The sequence below is a fragment of the Bacillus rossius genome, chromosome 7, assembly GCF_032445375.1.
Source record: "Bacillus rossius redtenbacheri isolate Brsri chromosome 7, Brsri_v3, whole genome shotgun sequence".
Taxonomy (NCBI): Eukaryota; Metazoa; Arthropoda; class Insecta; order Phasmatodea; family Bacillidae; genus Bacillus; species Bacillus rossius.
The window spans coordinates 51601456-51623313 of NC_086335.1; the positions used below are offsets into that span (position 1 = coordinate 51601456).

Below are 21858 nucleotides of genomic sequence, written 5' to 3' on the forward strand. Positions count from 1 at the left end.
GTTTAAAATTGAATACCATTTCAAACGCTTTATAGTTTTTAGAGTAGTACATACAAACCACCAATTTTAGATAGACAGGGGACCTGCTAGTATTTTTTGTATGTTTGAACATGATGTTTTAATGATTTTACTCGCACTTGTGTTACGTATGTATTTTAAAATATTACTTATTTATTTAATTTTTGACTGTCACGGGGGATGTCCAAAATAATTTTATTCAAAAGTCAATCTTCGATTGTTCGGCCACTGGGAATAAACACAAACGAAATTTTTAGTTTTGTTCTTGCAGAAAATTACCAACAATTTTACACCAAATATAATTTTATTAAAACTGTTGTCTTTATAAATTATACTGTTATAGAATTTACAACAGAGAAATGAAAGAACTAGTTATTCTTCTGTAAGTTTCCGTCTGGTTATTGAAAGAACTAGTTATTCTTCTGCGAGTTTCCGTCTGGTTTTTAAAGTGTCTTTCGCGTTGCTTTGTAAACGGTTGCAAACAAAAAACATCGTTGCACATATCTTTGAAACTGTCACTTCCGCGTTCTGTAAGGCTGTTATTCAATGTGCAGCGTTCAGTAGCTTTTAGTTTATAGCTTTCAACATTTGTTTAAAAGGTTTTAGCTCGCATAAAAGCCAAGAGATATCTTTATTTAGTCTCAAAAACATTTTTCAAAACAATATTTAGACTCACCACAAATACACGTGTTATGAAATGTTTGTCGAGCAGACAAAGAGGTGAAGCCTGATAAGCTGAATCTGAGTCAAAAAAAAATTCAAAACGTAACGCAAAGGGTTCGTTTGTGCGTAACTGGCAGTGTAGCGTCAGAAAAATATCTGAAATTATTTCAAAGCAATGTTTCGTCTTTCCATCAAGTCCAGTTTACTCTTTTTTTTTTGTTACTGTCTGATTGTGACGTGACTGGTATTGTTTTTTTCGTGCAGCACATTAAACTAAACTGTTGACTAGAAAATTTGATTTGGTTTTGAAATTCTTAGTTTTATTTTTTAGACTTATTTATTGTAATTAAAATGTTTGGTTATTAAAAACCTTGTAACTGATAGTCTGCAAGAGTATCCACTGCCTTATTTAACCAGGCCATGTAAAACGCGTTTACTTTACACTGAATGGCTGTGATTATTGTATCAACAGTAAACATGTACAAGAAAGAAACTCAACCAATCACGATATATGGACAATGCTACGGTTTTTTTTTTTTTTTTTTACTTTCAGCTAGTCTTGAAATCGTTTCTGGAAATATACACGCCCATACTTATAAGTTATGTGTTAATAGCCAGCTTAAAAGCTGGAAGTAACTCAGGTGTACGAAGACTAGAAACGCAAAGGACTTAAAGTTTAAATAATATTTCTGATTCCACTCTGAAAGAACATATTAAAAATAATTCTCGTTAGTGTTTTTTTTTCTTCTGATTTTATACCATCCCCTGCTGTTTCGAGTTCAAAGAGTGAAACTACGACTGCGTTCTGTGCTCCGGGGGGTTGTAATTCACTCTCCGCATGCTGCACGGAGCTTTTGTTCGCCGATTCCAGCGCCAGGGGACGCGACGGCAGGGGAATGGAAACACGCCACCCATTCGCCCTCTCCCCCCCCCCCCCCTCCCTTGACGCTTGACGCGGCTCCATCGCCTCGCTCAAAGGCCCGCGCTGAAAGGTGGCGGTAACGCAATTATACCCGCGATGCAGTCGGAGCCTTTCTTCGCCGCCGGCAACGAGTGGCGGGCGCCCTTCCGCAGCACAGCGCGCGTGGTTCGTGAACACGCCCGTGCCTCGGCACTGGAATTAAAGTATTGTTACGAGGATGCCATAGACGAGGCAGGCCAGTCAACCCGGCGCGCCGGCCGGGGGGTGTCCAACGGAGACCCCATATTCTCCCGGACACAGGTAGCTTCCAACCCTCCCTTGATCCTACGCGGAAAAATCGATCCGCAGCTGCGCCTCCTCTGTCCATATCGAGGGCGTTACGCGTCACCAGAGACTCGTCTGCGTGAAGTCGCGTAGCTGCAATGACATTGTTCTCGCAGCTTCGAGTGTCTGTGGAAATTTGACCGCGTCACACATCGGCGGGCTGCATGACCTTTTTTTTTTTTTTTAACGGGACCACGGGGCGAACCCAGAAGTATAAAAGTGGGACCGAACTGCGTGCTGCAGTGAAATGAAGCTGAGTGAGCGTCTGGTGGCGATACCGGTGACTCCTCGGGGCGTTACAGCAGGTAAGTGAAGATGGGTGGGTGACTGGTGACCCTTTGGCGAGCGATAGCGGGCGACGAGAGACGGGCTGTGTGTCGCGGCTCGGTGTCACGACGTGGCGGACAAGTGAGTAGTGCGAGGCCGTGTGTCGATGCTGGGGCATGTTGTAAAAAAGAAAACAGTAGTGAGAGCCACTGTCAAGCAGAGCTCCATTGGGGAGAGTTAACAGTGGGCTTGTGAAAGAGTGATTAATTTGTGGATGCACATCAAAATTGTGTTATTCAACCACTAGTGTAAATAATATTAGCATATAAATAAAACTGCAATTAATTAATTAATTGTGCTATCTTTTCCGGATCTGTTATGTTTCATTTGTAAAAATATATAAATGTGCGCTAGGACACCCCACGTGTTAGAAGTTAAACTTTTGAAACATAAGTGTAAGAATGCATAATAATATTTTTGAGTATGCGAGTGCGCAAGTAGGCCAGTAGTGTCTCATTATTGAGCCCCCTTCCCCTCTTTTACAATCTAGTTCCACTCCTGTTTATTGCACCTTCCTTTCGTTGCTCTATGGAGGTTCCAGTAAAGTTAAGCTCTGATTACTTTTTTACTTTGACTCACCACACTAGTCACAAATAAGTTAAAGAAAAATAGTAAGCATGTCAAAAACCCTGGTATAAACCGTAAAGTGGACAACCATATCACCGATATAAGACGTTAGGGATTGGATGTGCTTAATATTTGTGCCTCATGATTAAAGTCAAAATTAAAGGAACGTTTCCCCCCCCCCCCCAATTACCAATCTGAATATAAAACTTCTTTTTTTATTAAAATCAAGTTTAACTCTAATTCTTCTGGTTGTTTTGTTAACAGCTTTGTTTAGAATCACTCAGTTGATGATGGCATTCTTACGACTCTTCCTAAGATACATTCTGTTTCATGTTAATGCATCCATTACGACACAAATAAATCTGCACATTAAAACTGCTGCAAAACGTAGACCTAAATTAACGTCAGTAAAAACATAGTGGACTTAAACCTTTTGTCTTAGTTTCCAGCCAGAAAAAGTATTTGTCACTTGTTTCTGTAGAAACATCGAACGTGCTGAATACTTATCGAAGTCTCTTCAATGCTTCTTTTAAGTCTAAAGCAAAAGAAGTTCATGCTGTACCTCATCCCCTCCAAGATAATGGTCCTCATTACAAGCAAACATGTTCGGTCAAGTATCAGAGTTGAAACTAGAAACACTCAGAAGGTATGTGACAGAAGAGAATACTTTGAATTTTTATTTGTTACATAATGTATCTCGCAAGAGCTGTTTGAACTTGTAAGTTGGTCTCCAGTATGCAAATTGCAATTTTATTTTAAGAAATGATTTACCGTATTTAAAATCACAAATAGACTTACAGGACTGCAGAAAAATATTTTGCGTTAGTTTTAATAACTATATGAGAGCAGTGTTATGAAAGGTTTTGAACTGGTTAAATCATTAAGTACAGTAATACAAAACTTGTAATAAAGTAAACCCATCTTTGCTTCAAAACAGACTTTGCGTTGTATTTTCAAAATTAGTTCTGAACACTTATGTCATTTAAAAATAATCTTCTCGGGAAAATTCTCATTAACTTAAGAGTAAAATTGCCTCTTCTTGAACATTACATGAGACTTCATTACTTTATTTCACTCGTAAATATTTTCTTCCAAGCACAGGAATTCAAAAGGAACGTTAATTTTATTGCTGATACTTTCTGGGTTCAGGTCAGATTAATGACGATGAACTCTTCCACTTTGTGTAAGTTTTAGATAAAAAAAAATTTTCGTCTGTTGTATTAATTCTCTTTCTTCTCCGTCTCTGAGCAAATACGTGAAATTATTCACCTGAATGTTCTAAAGAGTAGAAATTCACTTTTTCTTTTTAATTTGTCTTCAGATTCTTTTTTATTGCACACATAGTAAAAGAAGAGAACTTATTTACATCAAGATTTCTTAGAAGTAACACAATCGTTTACGTCTCAAAATTGTAATATCAAGTGTAATTAAATACGCCGAAAATAGGCTAAAACACTACAAATTCAAACGTTTTCTCAATAAACGAAAGTAGGCTATGTGTGCTTAGTAAGGTTTAAAAATAGAAAACTCACACAGTCTTCAATTAAGTTAAAATACTTTTACTTTCTGAATAATATTGTGCTCCGTTTATTTATAGCTAAAGCATGAAGGAAAAAGTTTAAACCACGCCAAGCAAATGGTAACATTTTGTTTCTTTTTTGCCAGAGTGAAGGTTCATTAAGTTGTGAGTAATGAAAGTAAAATAAAAGCTATATGTGTCTTTACATATACATGTTCTCATACATGCAGTTATTTCTCTTATATTTCTAAAATTATTACATTCTAAAAGAACTAAAGTCTTCTTATCATATACTTGCCTATGTTTGCCTTAACTGTTTTTTTTTTCCACCTGTCTTCTCACAATTATTAACACTTCTCCAAATGTCCTATCTCAATATATGTCACAACTCCTCATCATTAAACCTCGCTAAAACGCCTGCCTTTGCCTACTTTTCTTAGTCATCAACATTTTTTCGACAGAAGAATTTATACTTCTAACATGATAGTGACTTGCAGCATGCTATTGTTGTCCATTGTGGTAGAAGTTACTTTACCCCCTTTAATATTTCATTTAAGCGTTTTCCATCATCAAAGAGTGAAAGTTATAAATATCATGTTGAAAAAAAATTTCTAAAACGCCTCACTCCCCAAGGAGCACTGTTTTGAAAAGTGACATATTGTCAGAATTCAGTCAACGATTTCAATTACCAATGATCCAACTATCATACACTTATCACTTTGACAAACACTGAGAAACATTTCATAAAATATTTTAAAATGAAATGTTTTTTCAGTAGTTGTAATTTAAAATATTGTTTCGTAATAAAACTTCGGTTTTTAGTAGCAATAAAAAACATTACTTTAAAGTATTTAAATGGTTGTACTAAGACTTTACGAAGAATGGTAAATTTTGTGACGTTTCAAGACAAACCTTGACGCAATATACTGAAAGGAAAATTATTCATGATACAATTTTCTTTTTTTCAGTTACAGCAAATTAAAGTTTATACGTTATTCCTTTTAAGTACTCACGAGTTTCATATACCGAAATACTCAGCAACAAGTTAGCCATAATTATTCAAGATAAATCATTATTATTGGAAAGAAAATCTTCGAAGTGTCACATCATCAAATTTCCGCCCAACAAAACAATACGAGCCTGACGTTCTAATGCAAGACCGGATAAGCTTTGGGGGGGAGGGGGGATGCTTGTATACTGAATGTTCGGTGTATTTAGTTCCTTTCTTTTCCTTGATTCTTCTGCATCACAAGCAAAAAAGGAGCAAGAAAACTGAAAGTAAACGTAAAGTACCAACACGCCTGTGACCGTCTGCCTGTGACCGCGCTGAGCTTTAGAAATCCTCCCGTTATTAGAAACATTCTGAACATTCTGTTTTGCGGCCTGACTTCGAACATCACGGGAAGAGATCTGCTAAATTCGCGTGGGTTTCTCGTATCAGGATGAGCTCCGAACACAGGTACACAAACAAGTCATGGTTTGAAGTACGGAAATTTTGTGGATTCATTTGGTTGCAAGCTAGAATGTAAATCTTCTCACTCTCGCACAGTGTTCATGATTGGACCGCAGCTATTTGGGCATGCTCCCCTGGGACCGTGATCCAACTATGTCGAAATCAGGAGAGAAGTAAGCGAATCAGGTAGTGGCTCTTAAATGAGAACAAAAAGGTTCACGCTTAGAAATCAGCCAATAAAAGGAAACTTTGGTAGAGCGAACACAAACTTTTAATTTTTTGCCTGACACCAAACGAATTAGCGATATTTTCATGTTTATAGTCTAGGCCATTGTCCATTGGCTGGCACCCCCTTTTATTTTCCGCCTGAAACGCATGTCATTACTCTGTTAGAAATTACAGTTAATTTACGGACTTGCCAACAAATAATTCATCTGAAACAAACAAAGAGTTATTCGTAGTTACAAATAACTGAATCTTCATAGAATCTCCACTGTATTTCTACTTCCGAGTTTTATGCTTCTAGATAAACAAGGGTGAACACACACCTCGACAAAAAAAGGATAGTTATTACAGTAGACTTTACAAGCATTTGAATGTTTTGTTAATGTATCAAGATTATTATTTTGGACTCATGCTCAAAGAAAGTGAGCTCAGTGTCAGTAAATTCACGAAGATAGCCGTAAATTCATGACGATCCCTGGATAATTTGTAAACCAGCGTTCTTAGTAAATTGAAGGTGAAACATTTTTAACAGTGTAGGGTCATTTAAAATTTTGCCATGTTGTTATTGGTTTCGTGATATTCGAAGACTTGTCGAAGCCACCCATGATCCAATGGCAATTCAGTTGAAATGTAAAACACAACTCATTCTCGCCCATCTGCAAATAATAACGTCAGTTTTCGCATTCCATTTGACACACGTGCTAACTATTTTAACAGTCAAAAGATTGACAAATTTTTTTTACACCTGTGACTCGTACCATGGAAAAATAAGCACCACCGACTAGGACGTTTATTTTACGTTGAATTGAAAAGGATTGGGGGCAGGGGTAAGTAGAAAGGGGAAAGTATGACCACGTCTGCATCACCGTAACACGGCGAGATACCGAGCGCAAAACGACAGTGAAAAGAAGATTTTTTTTTTTTTTTTACCTACAGCGAGAGTCTTTCCCGTCCACTCACTCCTCTTCCCGCCAAAGAGGTCACGCAGACGCGTCGCGAGGAGCTACGCTCCGATGTATCCTCCTTCCTCCAAGCACCCCCCACCCTCTTCTTTACCTGTGCGCGCCGAGGCGATATCCGTGGAATATTCGAGCGCCGGGAACTAGGTTTAGTGACGCACCGCCTCTTTGAGGGGGTGGTAGGGGGGTGGGTTCGGGAAGGCACCGTAAAGAAGCCCGCTGCATCTCGGGGTCGGCCAAGCACTGTTAACCTGGCGCAGCCAGCACCCACGGTCGTCGAAGTCAGGGCAGAAGGTTTTTTTTTTTTTGGGAGCGCCGAGGGAGGGAGGAGGCCATCTTGTTTGTTATCGCGCTCCGCGTGAGAGCAGCCGAGGCGTACGCGTCTCGGAGGGCTTCTTCGATGCGCTTGATGGTGCTTCTCCGTGGAAAGGAGCGACTTGAAGCTAACATGTGTGTGTGTGTGTGTATGTATATATATATATATATATATATATATATATATTTATATATATATTTATATATATATATATATTCCTCTGTCATGAATATTGTCGTGTTGATCCGTGCAATCGCGTGAAAGTCACCAGACGCGAATGCACGTTTTAAAATATTCAGCAGGTAATCTTACCTCAACTTCAAATAAAAGATTAGGTGAATTATTAGAAAAATTAAAAAGTGATATTCAAGTGTGATTGCGAATATAATGCCCCTGAAATTTATTGTATCCGGCCTCAATTTTGACGCGTTCGACGGTTTTAACCGTCTCACGTCCCCGAATATTCGAATGCCAACATTCTGTTGGCCGTTATTAACGGTAAACTTTCACGCAGACTGGGATCTCAGGTGTTTATAAGTTATCAGTTTTCAGCTAGTGTTGCCATTTAATTACCTTCTGATACCTCCTGCCAGAAACTACAAATGGAAAAGAGGAAATGTAGAGATTACTTGGCTTGTGGCTTGTACGTTAACTCTTCGCTTTCAATGTGGATAGAACCTACAAGACAATAGTCGCAAACGCGAAGGGCCTAGGTTTTTTTTAAAGAAAATAATTTGCAGAATATATATATATATATATATATATATATATATATATATATATAACTGAAAATTTGCAGTGAACACAGGTCCGAAAATGCTTCTGTCAATCGCTCCAGCAGCTAACCATGTACAAGAAGATACACTTGATCGTAAACAACCACACGTATGGCTTGTGTTCGGTTCAACTGATTGCCGAGAGGGTATTCCACAGAACAGGCATTTAGTGTACCTGCTTGTACACAGCAACTACTCCAGTGGTAAACAGAGAGCATGTCCAGACATATGCTCGTTGACATTTCTTCCCTCATCCATGTCCTCCGTAAGTGCATAAAGTTTTGACGAGTGTTTTTTTTTTTAATACATCCTGTGGCCATATTGACTATAAATATTTTTTGAGGTATCTATCCCAAATTGCATCGATACCTCTGCCAATAATACAGAGACAAAATATCCACAGCTCTAATGAGTATGATGCATGATTTGCGTTTCATCTACCGACCTTTTTCACGTGACCGTATCATCTAGTCGTGAATCGTGAACCGAGTGACGAGCAAGAATAGCTTGATTCGTGGTGACATTACTGCCTAATGGTAATCGCATTGCTTCAGATTCAAATTTGACCAGGGCCGGCGCGTCCATACAGGCGAACTAGGCAACCGCCTAGGGCGCCAAGTAGCTGGGGGCGGCGCAGCACGACACATAACAGCTCATATAATATGTTTAACTATTATTGATACTAGATGAAAATTGATTTTTTTAACAGTTTGGAATGTTTATATTGATATAAGTAATTATTTAAAGTCCACGGTGACCTGTTTATGATTTGTAATAGTAATAAGTAAAAAAGTAAAAAAAAAAACACAAGCCTGCTTACATTTGATTGTTGACAAAATCTTAGGCTTACGTGATGTATTTTGAGGCAAGGAAAAAATTTTTTGGGGAGTCCGGCGGGGGGGGGGGGGGGGGCATTAAGGTTTTTCGCCTAGGGCGCCAATTTACCTTGCACCGGCCCTGAATTTGACCACAGTATGCCTAGGAAAAACATCTTCATGAGCTGTCTATATATCATGTACATCAGGGTTAGAACCCAGCCGTGAAGATTTTCCTGAGGATATCAGAGTTGACATTTAATGCAGTGGTTTCATTTTGCTTTCTGCAGCCTAAATCGTTTGTCATCAAGTAGTTCGTCCACCTTCTGGGGAGATTTCTCCACCGAAGGACAAGAGGGTGTTCTGTAAATTTATTTATCCGCTCGTCCGTCCTCCAAGAGGCCGTTGGCAGTTGGTAGAGGGGGGACTACCACCCCAGGAGTCACTCGTCTGACTGACCACTGGGCGATTGTGTCGCCGCAACACTACGTCTAGAGACCCGTAAATTCTCGTTGTTATTTGGAGACAGTTTAGAATGTCTACTGTTATACGTTCGTATAGCACTTTTCATTTGGTAATGGGTAGAGACCGATAATATTTTGCATATTAATTTAATGATATGGTTAAATTCAAATAAGTTTATACTTGTGCCGCTTCTGATATTCGTTCACTGGTAATCTGAAAGGATCTTGGCCAACTAAAGACCCTCGCTCAAAGAAGTGTCGAATCACATGTAACGCAGCTGAGATGCATCACAAGTCAGCAGCCAATGAACAGGTGGCGTTCGCCCAAGTATAGAGAGGCTGTTGGAGTTTATCCTGTAGGTCGTTAATCCCAGTAGTTTTCCCAGACCCTATAATTTGAGTAGTTCAACACTCACCCCCCTCCACTTCCAAAAAAATAATGATAAAACACCGATATTCATATGCTCCAACCATATTCAACATTGACGGAAAAAAAATTGCCCTATGGTAAAAAAAAATAAGAGCTTTTGATCAAAATAACCATAGTCCAAAAATAAAATTTTTCCAGAGAAGCAATCTTTGGTACTTAAATGATGTGCAATTCACACAGTAACATAAATAACCCTCCCTTTATACTTTCTAATCCTTTAATCAACGCTGATATGCAAATATAATTACAGAATAGGCTTAAATTTTATTGGCTTTGGACTAAGGTTGTTTATACCCACAAACTAGTCAGAGTGTACAAAAATAAAATAATTTTTTTTATTGGTCCATTATTGACACAGAAAATCAACCATATAATAGCCAACATATAAACAAAAATTACTCAATACTAATGAGAATGGTTATTTTTGACGTGATAACGTCTTATAAATAGATGAACGCCGGCTGCACGCACGCAAAAGCATGACTCATTGTCACGTTCCGCCTGAGCCAAGCGTGTAATAACCGGCCAACCACCGTGCCAGAAAATCTTCTGTAATAGCAAATAGGTTAAGGCGGGCTTTTTAAAAGCAGAAATTTAAAAATTTTTATTTATTTTTTCAAATTCGTCATTTCAAATTAACAATTTATTTACATTGATTTGATTTCAGTTTATTTCTATAGCTAATTTTTCGTGATTATATTTAAACAATTTATTTGTAATAGGTGGGGGCCTATTAGGGGTTGGAGGGAGACCAGAACCTGGCTAGGACTGGGGTTTACGTGATTGGAGCAGTTAGGTAAGCAAGGTAAATGGTTTCAGGTACACAGACATTTTATTTAAATTCGATATTAATTCAAAATTAATATTACGTTAACATTTCTGATAATGTTAAGCTTAAACAATGCAAGGTTGAATACATAAAGCAAGAACAAATTCAATATTAATTCAAAATTAATATTACGTTAACATTTCTGATAATGTTAAGCTTAAACAATGCAAGGTTGAATACATAAAGCGAGAACAATTTCTGACAAAACGAGTTAGTTGACAATGATAATTTTAATGGGTAAGCCGGCTACACAGTAAGCGATTCAATCATCGATCGTCAAAAAGGGACATAATTTCCACGAATGAAGTTATATTACAAAAATTGAATTTACAAAACTACTGCAAAGTGCAGGTACAAGAAAGAAAGAAATTACATTATTCTTTAAAAAACTTTAACAAACAAATACGTGCGACGACGTCTCAGGAGGAGACAGTTACAAACAGAAAAACGGAAGCGAAGGTTAAGTTAAATTTAAAGCAATAATCCAAACAATTTTTGATGGTGGCGGCCGAAAAGGAATTTAGACAGAACAAATTTAAACAATACTGATTCTACATTAGGGTGAGGGCCACCGCCTCACTGACGACTCGATTCAACTTACATTTCTCCCCTGAGGTCGCACACGCACGAAGACTAAGTCGAAGCTCTCGGACTACATGCTAGTAAATTAACAACAGGTCAGCTACTGCTGACAACCAAGCCTGACAAAGTCAACCAGTAGAAGAAGGCCCTCAACATGGCCGCAGCTGAATTTATAAACTCGCGCCGCAGCGCGCGCATGAGCACATTGAAAGGGTGGGGGAACGAGTACAAATTGAACAAACACTAGGAGGGGGGGGGGAAAGGAGGGAGAAGGATGAGGGGAGCGGAGTGCCGGAGGCCCGCGATGACGCGCGCAGTTCAAATTTAGCGGGCCTAAACGCTACATATTTAAATGAAATTTGCAAAAACTGTAAATAATATTTGAAAATTAAAAAGTATGCAATTTTTCATCAATGTTTTCTTATGACGTTATCACGTAAAATTATCGTCCGTAAACTGACTTTACAGACAACCCCCTTTTTTTGTTTAAAATACATTAGACAGTGGTTGTTTTTGCTGAACGCGCCATAGTTCATCACCTCGTATCGAACCGACTGTGGTTGTTACTGCTTTGACAGTTGGTTCGATGCATGCCCACCAGGGATCACCACAGGATGGATCAAAAAACAAAATTTTTAAATTTTTGGAAACTGGTTATTTTCGCCAAAAAAAAACTCTCAAAAGTGATTTGTTCGTGTCCAAGTGAGTAGAACAAAAGAAAATGACGGAATTTCGAATGTCACTCACTACATTTAACAGTTTACAGCCTGTGCTCTATAAAGCATGCTACAAATTGCAAAACTTCCACAAGGCTGGTAAAAAAAAACTTAATTTTCACGTCAAGCTATGACTTACCCTGAAGGAATCTTCGTCGTTGAAATTTATCGTCCCAATAAACTTGATGGAGCGCGCGGGACCTTAAACTTTGGGCTTTTGAGAGATACTTTAATGCTGGGATCTCCGGCCCAAATCGTTTGTCTCCCAGGAACGGGAATCACTGTTCGGAAAGTTAAATCCGCGGATAGTACAGGCAAAGTCAGGGAGACGTAAATTTTGTAAAGCTTATTCGACACACACTTTACTGTCTGAAAAAATCTTTTCACTTAAAATTACATTCTCAAACTATTATGGTAGAAATTTATTGAATGTATGATATTGTTTTTCATGTTTTAAATTGTCAAGGTCTTGAGGAGTCTGCCTGACTGGGTTGTCAAACGGCATCTATAGCTCCAGTTGTCAAACGTGCAATTTACAAACCAATTAAGAATTATTAAATGTGGCGGATAACTAGGGAATGGAAAAATTCGCGTTTTCCATGACCTCTGGGAAAGACTCCACCATCCTATACGTAATTGGGCAAATAACACCTGCTCATTGGCTACTAACTTACGACGCCTCTAAACCGGGATGCTTGCGATTCGATATATCTTTTTTTGAGGGTTTTTTCATTGGCTCAGTGTCTTTCGGATAAATTTTGCTTTTATCATTAACGCAGCATGAATGTGAACGAGATTAGATTCTAGCCTATCGCGAAATGAAGCCACGAATTTTTTTCCAGTCTCTGCTGATAACGAATATTCCTTATTTATAAAAGTTTCGTTTCTTGATTAAGTTCATAACACGTACCTTTTGGACAGTGAAAAAGACTAAAACCTGTGTTTTTTACGGACTTTTTTAGGTAAGAAAAGCTTGTAAACACAGAATTTTAAATTTATATGGAAGTGTAAGGAGTCTTTATCTCCAATAATCCAGCATAAAATGATAGGATCACTGCTTAAAGTCCCATAGAGGCGCGTTACCGACGCGAAAACTGCATACGCCAGTTCTGTGCCTGGCGCTTAGAGGCGAAGTGACGTGTGATGCACGAGCTGGTGTCGCCCTTAGCGCCCCCGCGCTCTTAGAGGTCGTGTGCCCGACCAGGACAGTGTTAGACCACGTTTAAATGAAATTCATTCAAAAGCTTCAACTGCCAACGCAAGTAACTGGGTTTTGAATATCAACTTGCAGAGAAAGGGTGATGGCATAAAATCAAGTGTACTGTGTGAATTTATATATGAGTAGGGACAGGCATTTTTTTTGCGAAAAAAAAATCTGAACGCCTATTAATCAGCTACAATGTAAACCCACAACAGCGGTTTCTTCCTTGTTATTGGTGACCGTCTGCGAGAGAAGTCACTGCCTCATTTGACCCGCGCTGAATTACTGTGATCGGTGTTGTAATAATCGACATGAACATGAAAGTAACTCTCACGAAACACAGACGACGATGGCACAGTGTTTTAACTTTCAGCTACTCTCGAAATCTTTTCGCGAAGTATGTATGCCCCTGTGTATGAGTCTTACGAAATCCCTGGTAAGCGGTCAATCTGTTTGCAGATATAGATATCTTTAGACAAATAAGAGTGTCTACGGGACTAAAATTTGGTCGTTTAAACTTACAGATTACACAGGCATAAGATGTATTTTAAGGTATCCGTAAGTTGACTTGACACATTTCCTTGCTTTGGTAAAACATATAATTAGAAATCTGCCAAATTTGTGCTATTTTCTGGCCCAAATTTTAGCTACGCAAACGTGTGCATAATAAAACCGATGTCATGCGCTTATTGGCTGCTGCCTCAGTTCACTTTCTCTTACGAGTCGCATGTTGCTCGGTCCGATGATTTTTACGTGTTTGCCATGGATGGAGACCCGGAAATTTAGCTGATTCGTCTGAACTCAAGTTTGACTTCAAAGTCATAGGTTTGCTAAACTCATGTTTGTTTGCTTTCCCATCGGTTGATTTCTTAGCGATAACATTTTTAACCTACCTGATTCTTTTACTTGTCTCCTAGCTGGGCTTCGTTTGTTCACGGTTGTAGAGGGGTAGGAGGGTGTCCGAATACCTGCGGTACAATCATGAACACAATACGAAAGCGTGAAGGTTTGCATTATAACTTGCGACTAAATGAATACGCGAAATTTCCGTATCTCTAGTCATGGAATTCTAATAATTCTTGAGGTCGTGTGGAATAACCCGTGAACCAATGATAATGGTAATTTGACTGTACAGACATTTGCAATACAACCTGTTACCTAAAATTAATTGAATTTTGGAGGTATTTGATGTATATAGGATATATGTATGCATGACGTCGATAGACTGCGACACCGTTTGACCAAACACCATAAAAGTTGGCACATCAAAGTGTTTTTCATGGAGAAGGTTTTTATGCTGTATGTATATTATTTTGTGACTCGCCACTAGATGGCGCTGCAGCGCATAAACTTATAAACCGTTCAACCTATCGCTATGCGTGAAAAAAAATCATAGATCATAGACATAATAACTGCAATTTTGTCTCATTTCTCTATGTCCACCACACTGTGTTATAACGCTATCCATTTTGCTTTAACTCTCGAACAATATAGCACCATGTGAACAGCCCGGGCAACGCCTGGTACTGCAGCTAGTTATATATATATATATATATATATATATATATATGTGTGTGTGTGTGTGTGTGTGTGTGTGTGTGTATTCGAAGCCATTCATTGCTAATCTACATCAATGACGTATGTCCTAAAAAATTAAATCAATAATTCTCACTGCAAGAATGATTCAAAGAATGTACTTAATATTGTTGTTTGTTTACCTATATTGAGACACCAAAACATAAATTTTATTTATGCAATTCTGGAAACATCTTTGCAGTAAATTACATATTACATTTACAAAAAACAAGACATCGCGATCTAAGACTGTCATCACTAAACTTTAAAAACTTAGTCTGACATTCAATTATCAAGTGAAATTATATTTTTCGACGGTTGTCTGACTGACCTATGAAATCTTTTTTTTTTACATTAAAAGATTTCAAGTAGCTCCAATAAATGGTTTTTCTTATAAAGAAATTTGTTATCATTAATTTTTAATTTTGTTTTTTGAACTATCCGTTCACTTAGTTTCTTGGAAAACTCTTGAATAATTTCTTTAAGAGTGACTTCCTCATTTTCTGTTTTTAAAGCGCATGCTTTTGGCCAAAGTGTTTAGACATACCAAAACTAAAACCCCCAACTAATACTTCATCTTGAACATCGGTTTTTTACTGCCGGCATTATTCTGTGGCATCGCAGTTTTAAAGTTTACTCTTTTTTTTCTTTTTTTTTCTGAGAAAAATACTACGTTGCGCTTCTGCAAAAGGCCACCGAAACACTTCTGAAAGGCCAAGAAGTCTGTCGGGAGTCCTCGCGAGTGCCAGCTCGTCTTTGTACAGTCTCTAGAAGCGAGGCGGTCAAGACGCCCCCCCCCCCCCCCCCCCCCCATAACCCGTAGGTGAGGGAGAATCCGTAGGCGTTTTCTGAAAAGACGTCTAACAAGTTCTGTTCTTCCTGCTGGGATCCGAAACACCACACAGCTCCCCCCCCCCCCCTTCACCGGTTCCACGGTTCCCTTACGAACCCCTTTCTTGGTACATCTTTTCTCTCTCTCTATCTCTCTCTCTCTCTCTCTCTCTCTACCATTCCTCTTCGCGCACTCGCAGCAGCTGGAGGGGACTCTTGTGCCAGCGCGCAAGAAGGTGGGGAGAGAAGGGGGGGTGGGGCAGGGGAGAAGTTTGCTTGCGGAGCGCCATTTGACTCCCGGGAGGAGTTCAAGTTCGTTTATTGGGTTTACCCCCGCTGGCGAGAGAGTCGCCCCTGGCGGGGAGCAGACGAACTACATCCGCTCCCACGCGCAGCAGCTCTCTCTCTCTCTCTCTCTCTCTCCCCCCCCCCCCCTGGCTCCAACAAACCAACAACCACCGCCTCCGCCGTCAACAACCCCCGGAGCAACGAGACGCGACGAGCCAACACACACACACGTACACATCCACACACGCGCGCGAAAGAACCGTAGAGTGGGACAGAGTTGTGATGTGGTTAAGAAAAAGGAAAAAAAAAAGAGAAAAAAAAAACGCACCTCCCCACTGAGAGAACAACTTTAAATTGAATGAGTTCAGCTTGTTTTGAAGTAAAACAACCAAAAAAAAATTAGGGTGGGTTTGGAAATTCGATACTTGAAAATAAACACGCGACGGCTTGTTACTTGATAACTCGATGGGCGAGTGTTATGGAAAGAGCTAACCAACGAGACAATTTCGTACCCCGAAAAAAAAAAACTTATTAGCTGGTTGTTTTTCTCGTAAAATAACCTAATATTCTACGTTGAATATGAAGCGCATGTTAATTGCTTGCACTAAATTCTATCTATAATCTTGTTTGCTTGAACTTTATAAACGTAAAGATTTAAGTCGCAAATAATTCTACATATTCCATTACATTTTTTTCTGCAGGCGAAGGTGAGATAAAGCCACTGTGCAGAAATAAAAGTGTGTAATCCCCCCAACCTGAGCCACAGCAAAGTTGTTTTTTTGTTTACAGTAATAAATTTTTTTAATCTCTAAATAGCAAATATTTTTACCAAAATCCATGTTTGTATCACCAAAATTAAAATTTTCCCATTCTAATTTATACAAAATTTAAAAAAATATCGTATTAATCGTATTATTTGATAAGTCAAAATATTTTTCAGTATTTCCGTTGTTATTACGAGTAGATGTTTGTATTATCTTAAAAAAAAGAACATAGTATATTTATTTGTTTGCTAAATTACCATCTATTTTATAAACGTTCGGGCTGAAAGGCGCATTAACGGGCTTTTTATTATTTTGAAAATTAACATCCCGGAAAATTTCATAATACAGACGTTCATATTGACTTTAAAATCGGACAAAGGAAGACAGCACATTCAGGCGGTGTTGACAGTGATAGCAATGGTTACAGGGCAGTCTCGTCGGCTGAGGCAAGGGACGGGCATTGCAGAACTCGCCGAACACAAGTAGAAAAAATAAAACTGTAAATCAGCAAAGTAACAGTCTCCTATTATTCTGACTGAGACACAAGCTGTCACTCCCTCCATGGAGGCCATTATCCCTCGGCCGTATTCCAGACATTCCAGCACCAGGCAAGGTCACTCGCTGGAAATCACACCGCTCCTTGTGGCCTCGCTAAGGCTCGGGTAAACCGGGATCGTAATATCTATGTGGTCATAAAAAAACGTCACAGTTTCAATGGTATATTAAAAGAGTTCATTCTAGACTAGTTACGACAAATCATGCATCGATTTTAAGGTAAACCAACCTAGGTTTTCTTCAAAACGTTCACTGTGTGCACCTTTGCTGGCACACTTCCAACCTAAATTCAAATTCTTCCCACTCTTTGGTTAATACGTCCGGATTAATGGAAGCAAAAGCCTTTTCGATTCCGTGTCTCAGCTCTGGAAAATCATGAGGTAGCGGCGGAACGTAGACTCGATCTTTTATAAAGCCCCGAAGGAAAAATTGGCATGGTGTTGTTATGTCAGGTGAACGTGGAGGCGAGCGAAAAAGAACTCTGTCATCGCGACCATTGGTGGATGTTTTTGCCACATTGGGGATCACAATTAAACTTTAAAATTAAACGCACGTTGAACTGAAATTACAGCTTCACTCTTAGCAAATTGCAGAACATAAAACGCTTTACACTCTGGAGTCGCCATTTTGCGTAGGTGGCGCTGCAAATGAAAAAGAAACACCAAAGCAGTATTCGCGCATGCGCTTATCAGAAACTGTTTGAGTACTCCTTAATTGAACCAAGACTAAAAAACGCTTACAGTTGATACTATTAAAATTTGTAACTGGGACATTCTTTTGTGAACATGCTGTACTTGTTGTTGGATTAAATAAATGGCGCTTGTTAACCAGTCCGCTCAGAGATTCGAGTTTTTTGATCCTTTATCGTGGTATTTCCGTTCAATATAAAAAAATTTCAATGTGTAAATTTGCTATGAAATGTTATTTTGCAATAAAGCATTAGTAGTGCAGTGATCTTTTCGTTCCTTTCGTTGAGTGTAAATACGTAAAGGAAAAAATATAATTATATGTTTATACGGAAATAATTACGAACTTAAGAATTCTCTTTAAAGTATTTAATACCTGGATTACAAGATCGTTTGAATATTTATGAATATTCTTTGAAAAACGACAGCTGAGGAAGTTGAACTATATTCCTTATAGAAGTAAGGTGGATCAGTACATAATAAGTATTAAGAATTAAGGACATCCACAAATTGAAATTAATTTATTCTACTTACTGTACCGTAATTAATACATTATTTTCTATAATAAATAATATTCCCGTGTAACTTATCAATCAAAAAAGGACAAAAATTATGAAAAAAATTATTTAAAATCATTTCAAACGTGACTATATACGCAAATTGTGTTTATAACTACATTTGTTGACGCGAACCACATTAGTTCCGCACCCGCCGCTAGAATACGTTGCCGGAGCTGCTAAGTCGACCATTGAATCATATGATTAGCATAACGAAATTTTAAACTATATAATGAAACGGCTCCGATAAAAGCGAAAAAGACTTGAAGAAATACTAAACCCCGGATCTGGGCCTGATTTTCAACAAGGAATTTAATTACAATACTGCTCATCTTGTTAAAATTAATTAAGCGTTTAGTGCTATAAAGTTTACCTTTGGCTTTGTGAACTCTGGTTCTTGCCATCCGCCACAGATGGCAGCACCGTGGTTACACATTTACGTTCCATGCTACTTCCGTTCCAATCAGGAAATTACTCCTATCTAATGGAGTATACCGAGTGCTAAGATGTTACTCATCAAAAAATTAAGAATAATGTCTTATATTGTTTTCATAAATAAATTCTAACTACAAGCAAAAAAACGTGGAAAAAAGTGTGTGCATGGAGTCTACTCCCGACAGGAGAGAAACTTCTTGTTTATTAGCTAAAGAGATAAATTATTTATATTTTCAATCACACTATTCACATAAAAAAATGAATGACTTATAAAGTTAAATGCACAAATCAATGACTCTTTTCCACACGAATAAATAAAATGTTGATAATTTAAATTAAATAAACGAAATGTGATGGCGTCAATAGTTAGCCGTAACGAAAACCGAGGAGTAGACAAACACTAGCCGCGTTGCGAGAAATCCGTAGCATCACTGCTGCGTGATTTCTACCCTCTCCCCTGCCGTCTCCGTTGCAACTAGCATATAGCATGCTACGCTACCTACATATCAGTTTAACCCCCCCCCCCTTCTCAACCCCTTTTGCCGTCTTCCCATTCGACCGCTAGCGCATGCGTTGGAGTGGCGTTGCCGCTGACGCACTCTCCTCCTCTACCGGTTTCCCCACCACGTACGTACCTTAACTATTCCCTTCATACGATAGGAAATTTCGTAACGCTCGAAAATTGTAGCCTCCTCATCAAAGAAGTTTCAGTTCAATAAATTTTAAACAAATGGAAAACTCGCTGTCCTGAAAATTCACAATTTCCTGACTTGGCGTATATATATTCAATGGTTATACCATCTGCCGCGGAGAAAGAGGAAGCCCGATGTTTCATTTATATGGAGTCAGACACTCGAACAAGTTCCCAACATGACCGACAACTCGATGGTACTATTTCGTACTCGAAATTGAAAAATACAAAAAAAAAAAAACCTCTTTGAGATTAATCATCATATTTTAAGATTTTATGGAGTGTAATAATGTCGCTGGCGTTACCTAACTAAATTTAACTTAATTGTCGTAGGCAAAACAAACTCTCCGAAAAAAGTAAACATAGATTTTAAATACGTTTTAATACAACTAACCTTACATACACATCCGTTCATTATATTTAGAAATTAAATCACCTTGACGTGCGAAACGCCAATCTCAAAAAACAATGGATTTTTTTTTTGCGAAAATTTTATTTTATATATGTAACAGCCATAACCTTGCCTACCTTACACTTTAACAACAGAAAGAAAGAAAAAATATCCACAAACGCGAAATTTTCTGGACTCGGACTCAGTGAATGGTTGGTTTCGGCGTGCGAAGATGGCAGGCAGGATAAGATCCTCTCCGGAGATATCTCTTTCGCACGATAAAAAAAAAAGCAGTGAAGCGTGTGATGAAAAATTGTCGCTATCTGCCCCAGTGATTTTTTGTTTCTGGGAGATGCTATTTTTGTTTTCTGTACCCGGGCGCTATCGAACGATTGGCAATCGCTGTGTCGTCTACCGCACGCACGCGTGCTACCGATATGCTCTGTGCTATACGTCCCTGGTGCAATTTACCTCATGTGCCAACGCCAGTTTATTTTCCCCACGTTAATTACTCTGTTCCGTTGCTCCTCCCCTTCTACCTCATTTTCAGTGAAAATCATGATTTTTTTTTTTTTTTTTTTTTTTTTTTTTTTTTTTTTTTTTAGTTAGCACAATAGTTGTGATTTTATCATTGGCAAGCCAATAAAGAAAATGAGAGGGGCAGGCCGCACAAATAAAAGAAAACTTCGTCGCCTTTTTTGAATAACTCATAAAAAAAGTTATTAAATAGGTCAGTTGCTGTAAAAATAAACGCGATATTGTCCAGTAGTTTAACACAACTGACACCCTCAGAGAATGGCATTTTGGTCTACAATAACAATGCCAATGTGAACCTGAAGTAAAGTTTAATGTATGCCTACATGTACTGTAATAAATTGCAGTAAATGAAAATGAAAATGCAACTGAAATGAACGTAGGATTCGTGTGGTTCTATTTTACTAGAAATTTGTTGAAACTACGTAAATTTAATTCTTCCTATCTTCTGTGTTTTATTGTCAACAAGTGAAACATGCACGTTGAAATAACAATTTTTTTTTGCCTCAAAGCTAAAGAAGTTTTTAATAGTTTGTTAATACTCTAAGATATTATTCTTTTGGGATCATGTACAAAGAAAATAAACGTAATACCTGTTAATATACGTATATATCAATACATTTACAAAGATCACTAGATATTTAGTATTTAATGGTATTCGTTTATTTAAATTGAATATGTTTTACAACTTAGGTGAAGTAAAAGAAACGGTTTGAAAAATATAATTGGTAATAGTTTCTTATCATAACTTGGTTTAATTATATATTTAAATGATTGTACTGTTATCTCGAAAATTTGCAAATTATTTCCACCCCTTATATTCTTTCAAAGATTCTAAACTTTTTCTTCTTTTTCGCTGATAAATGGACGTTCATTAAATAAAAACGTTTTGAAATCAGCCTGTGAACTTCCATGAAGATTTTCGCTGGTGTTATTTAATTTTTGTTTTTTATGAAATGTGTCAGAATTACAGAAGAATTATGTGAAGAAATTTTAAACCACATGGCGTACTACTTGAACCACTGATCGTTTGTGCATTAAGTTTCAAAAAGTTATTTGCGTCTGTGATTCACTTAAGATAAAATTGGTGTGCCAAATACATAGATAACAACGATCAAATTACGTAATGTGTATGGTTATTTCAAAACAATAAATATATTTGTCTCACCATGACGTACATTCACCAGTCACAAAAATAAAATTAACTCAAATGAGAAAAAAAAAATTTGCAAAGTTAATTTATTCCTAATTTTTTACGTCTTCCTATGGCTGGAAACCTTAAATGGTAGGGATATTGCAAATCACTATTATATAAACAAAAAAAAACAAATCATAAGAACACGCACAATACAAAGACAAGGACATTACTTGAGCACACTAGATGACACTACGCAACATAGATTACACAACATACTTATAAGGTACTATATTTAGTTTTAATTTAA

The 21858-nt window shown here is 38.0% G+C and overlaps 1 protein-coding gene across 1 annotated transcript in view; it reads left to right on the forward strand.

Annotated features, from left to right (window-relative positions):
• The first annotated feature begins 1699 nt into the window (after positions 1–1699).
• The window catches only part of LOC134534556 (glutamate receptor ionotropic, NMDA 2B-like), a 193582-nt gene continuing 173423 nt past the window's right edge, over positions 1700–21858 (forward strand). Inside the window, exons 1-2 of the mRNA XM_063373037.1 lie at positions 1700–1903; positions 2233–2335. Coding sequence (XP_063229107.1) covers positions 1700–1903; positions 2233–2335 — 307 coding nt within the window. The remainder of the gene's footprint in view (positions 1904–2232; positions 2336–21858) is intronic.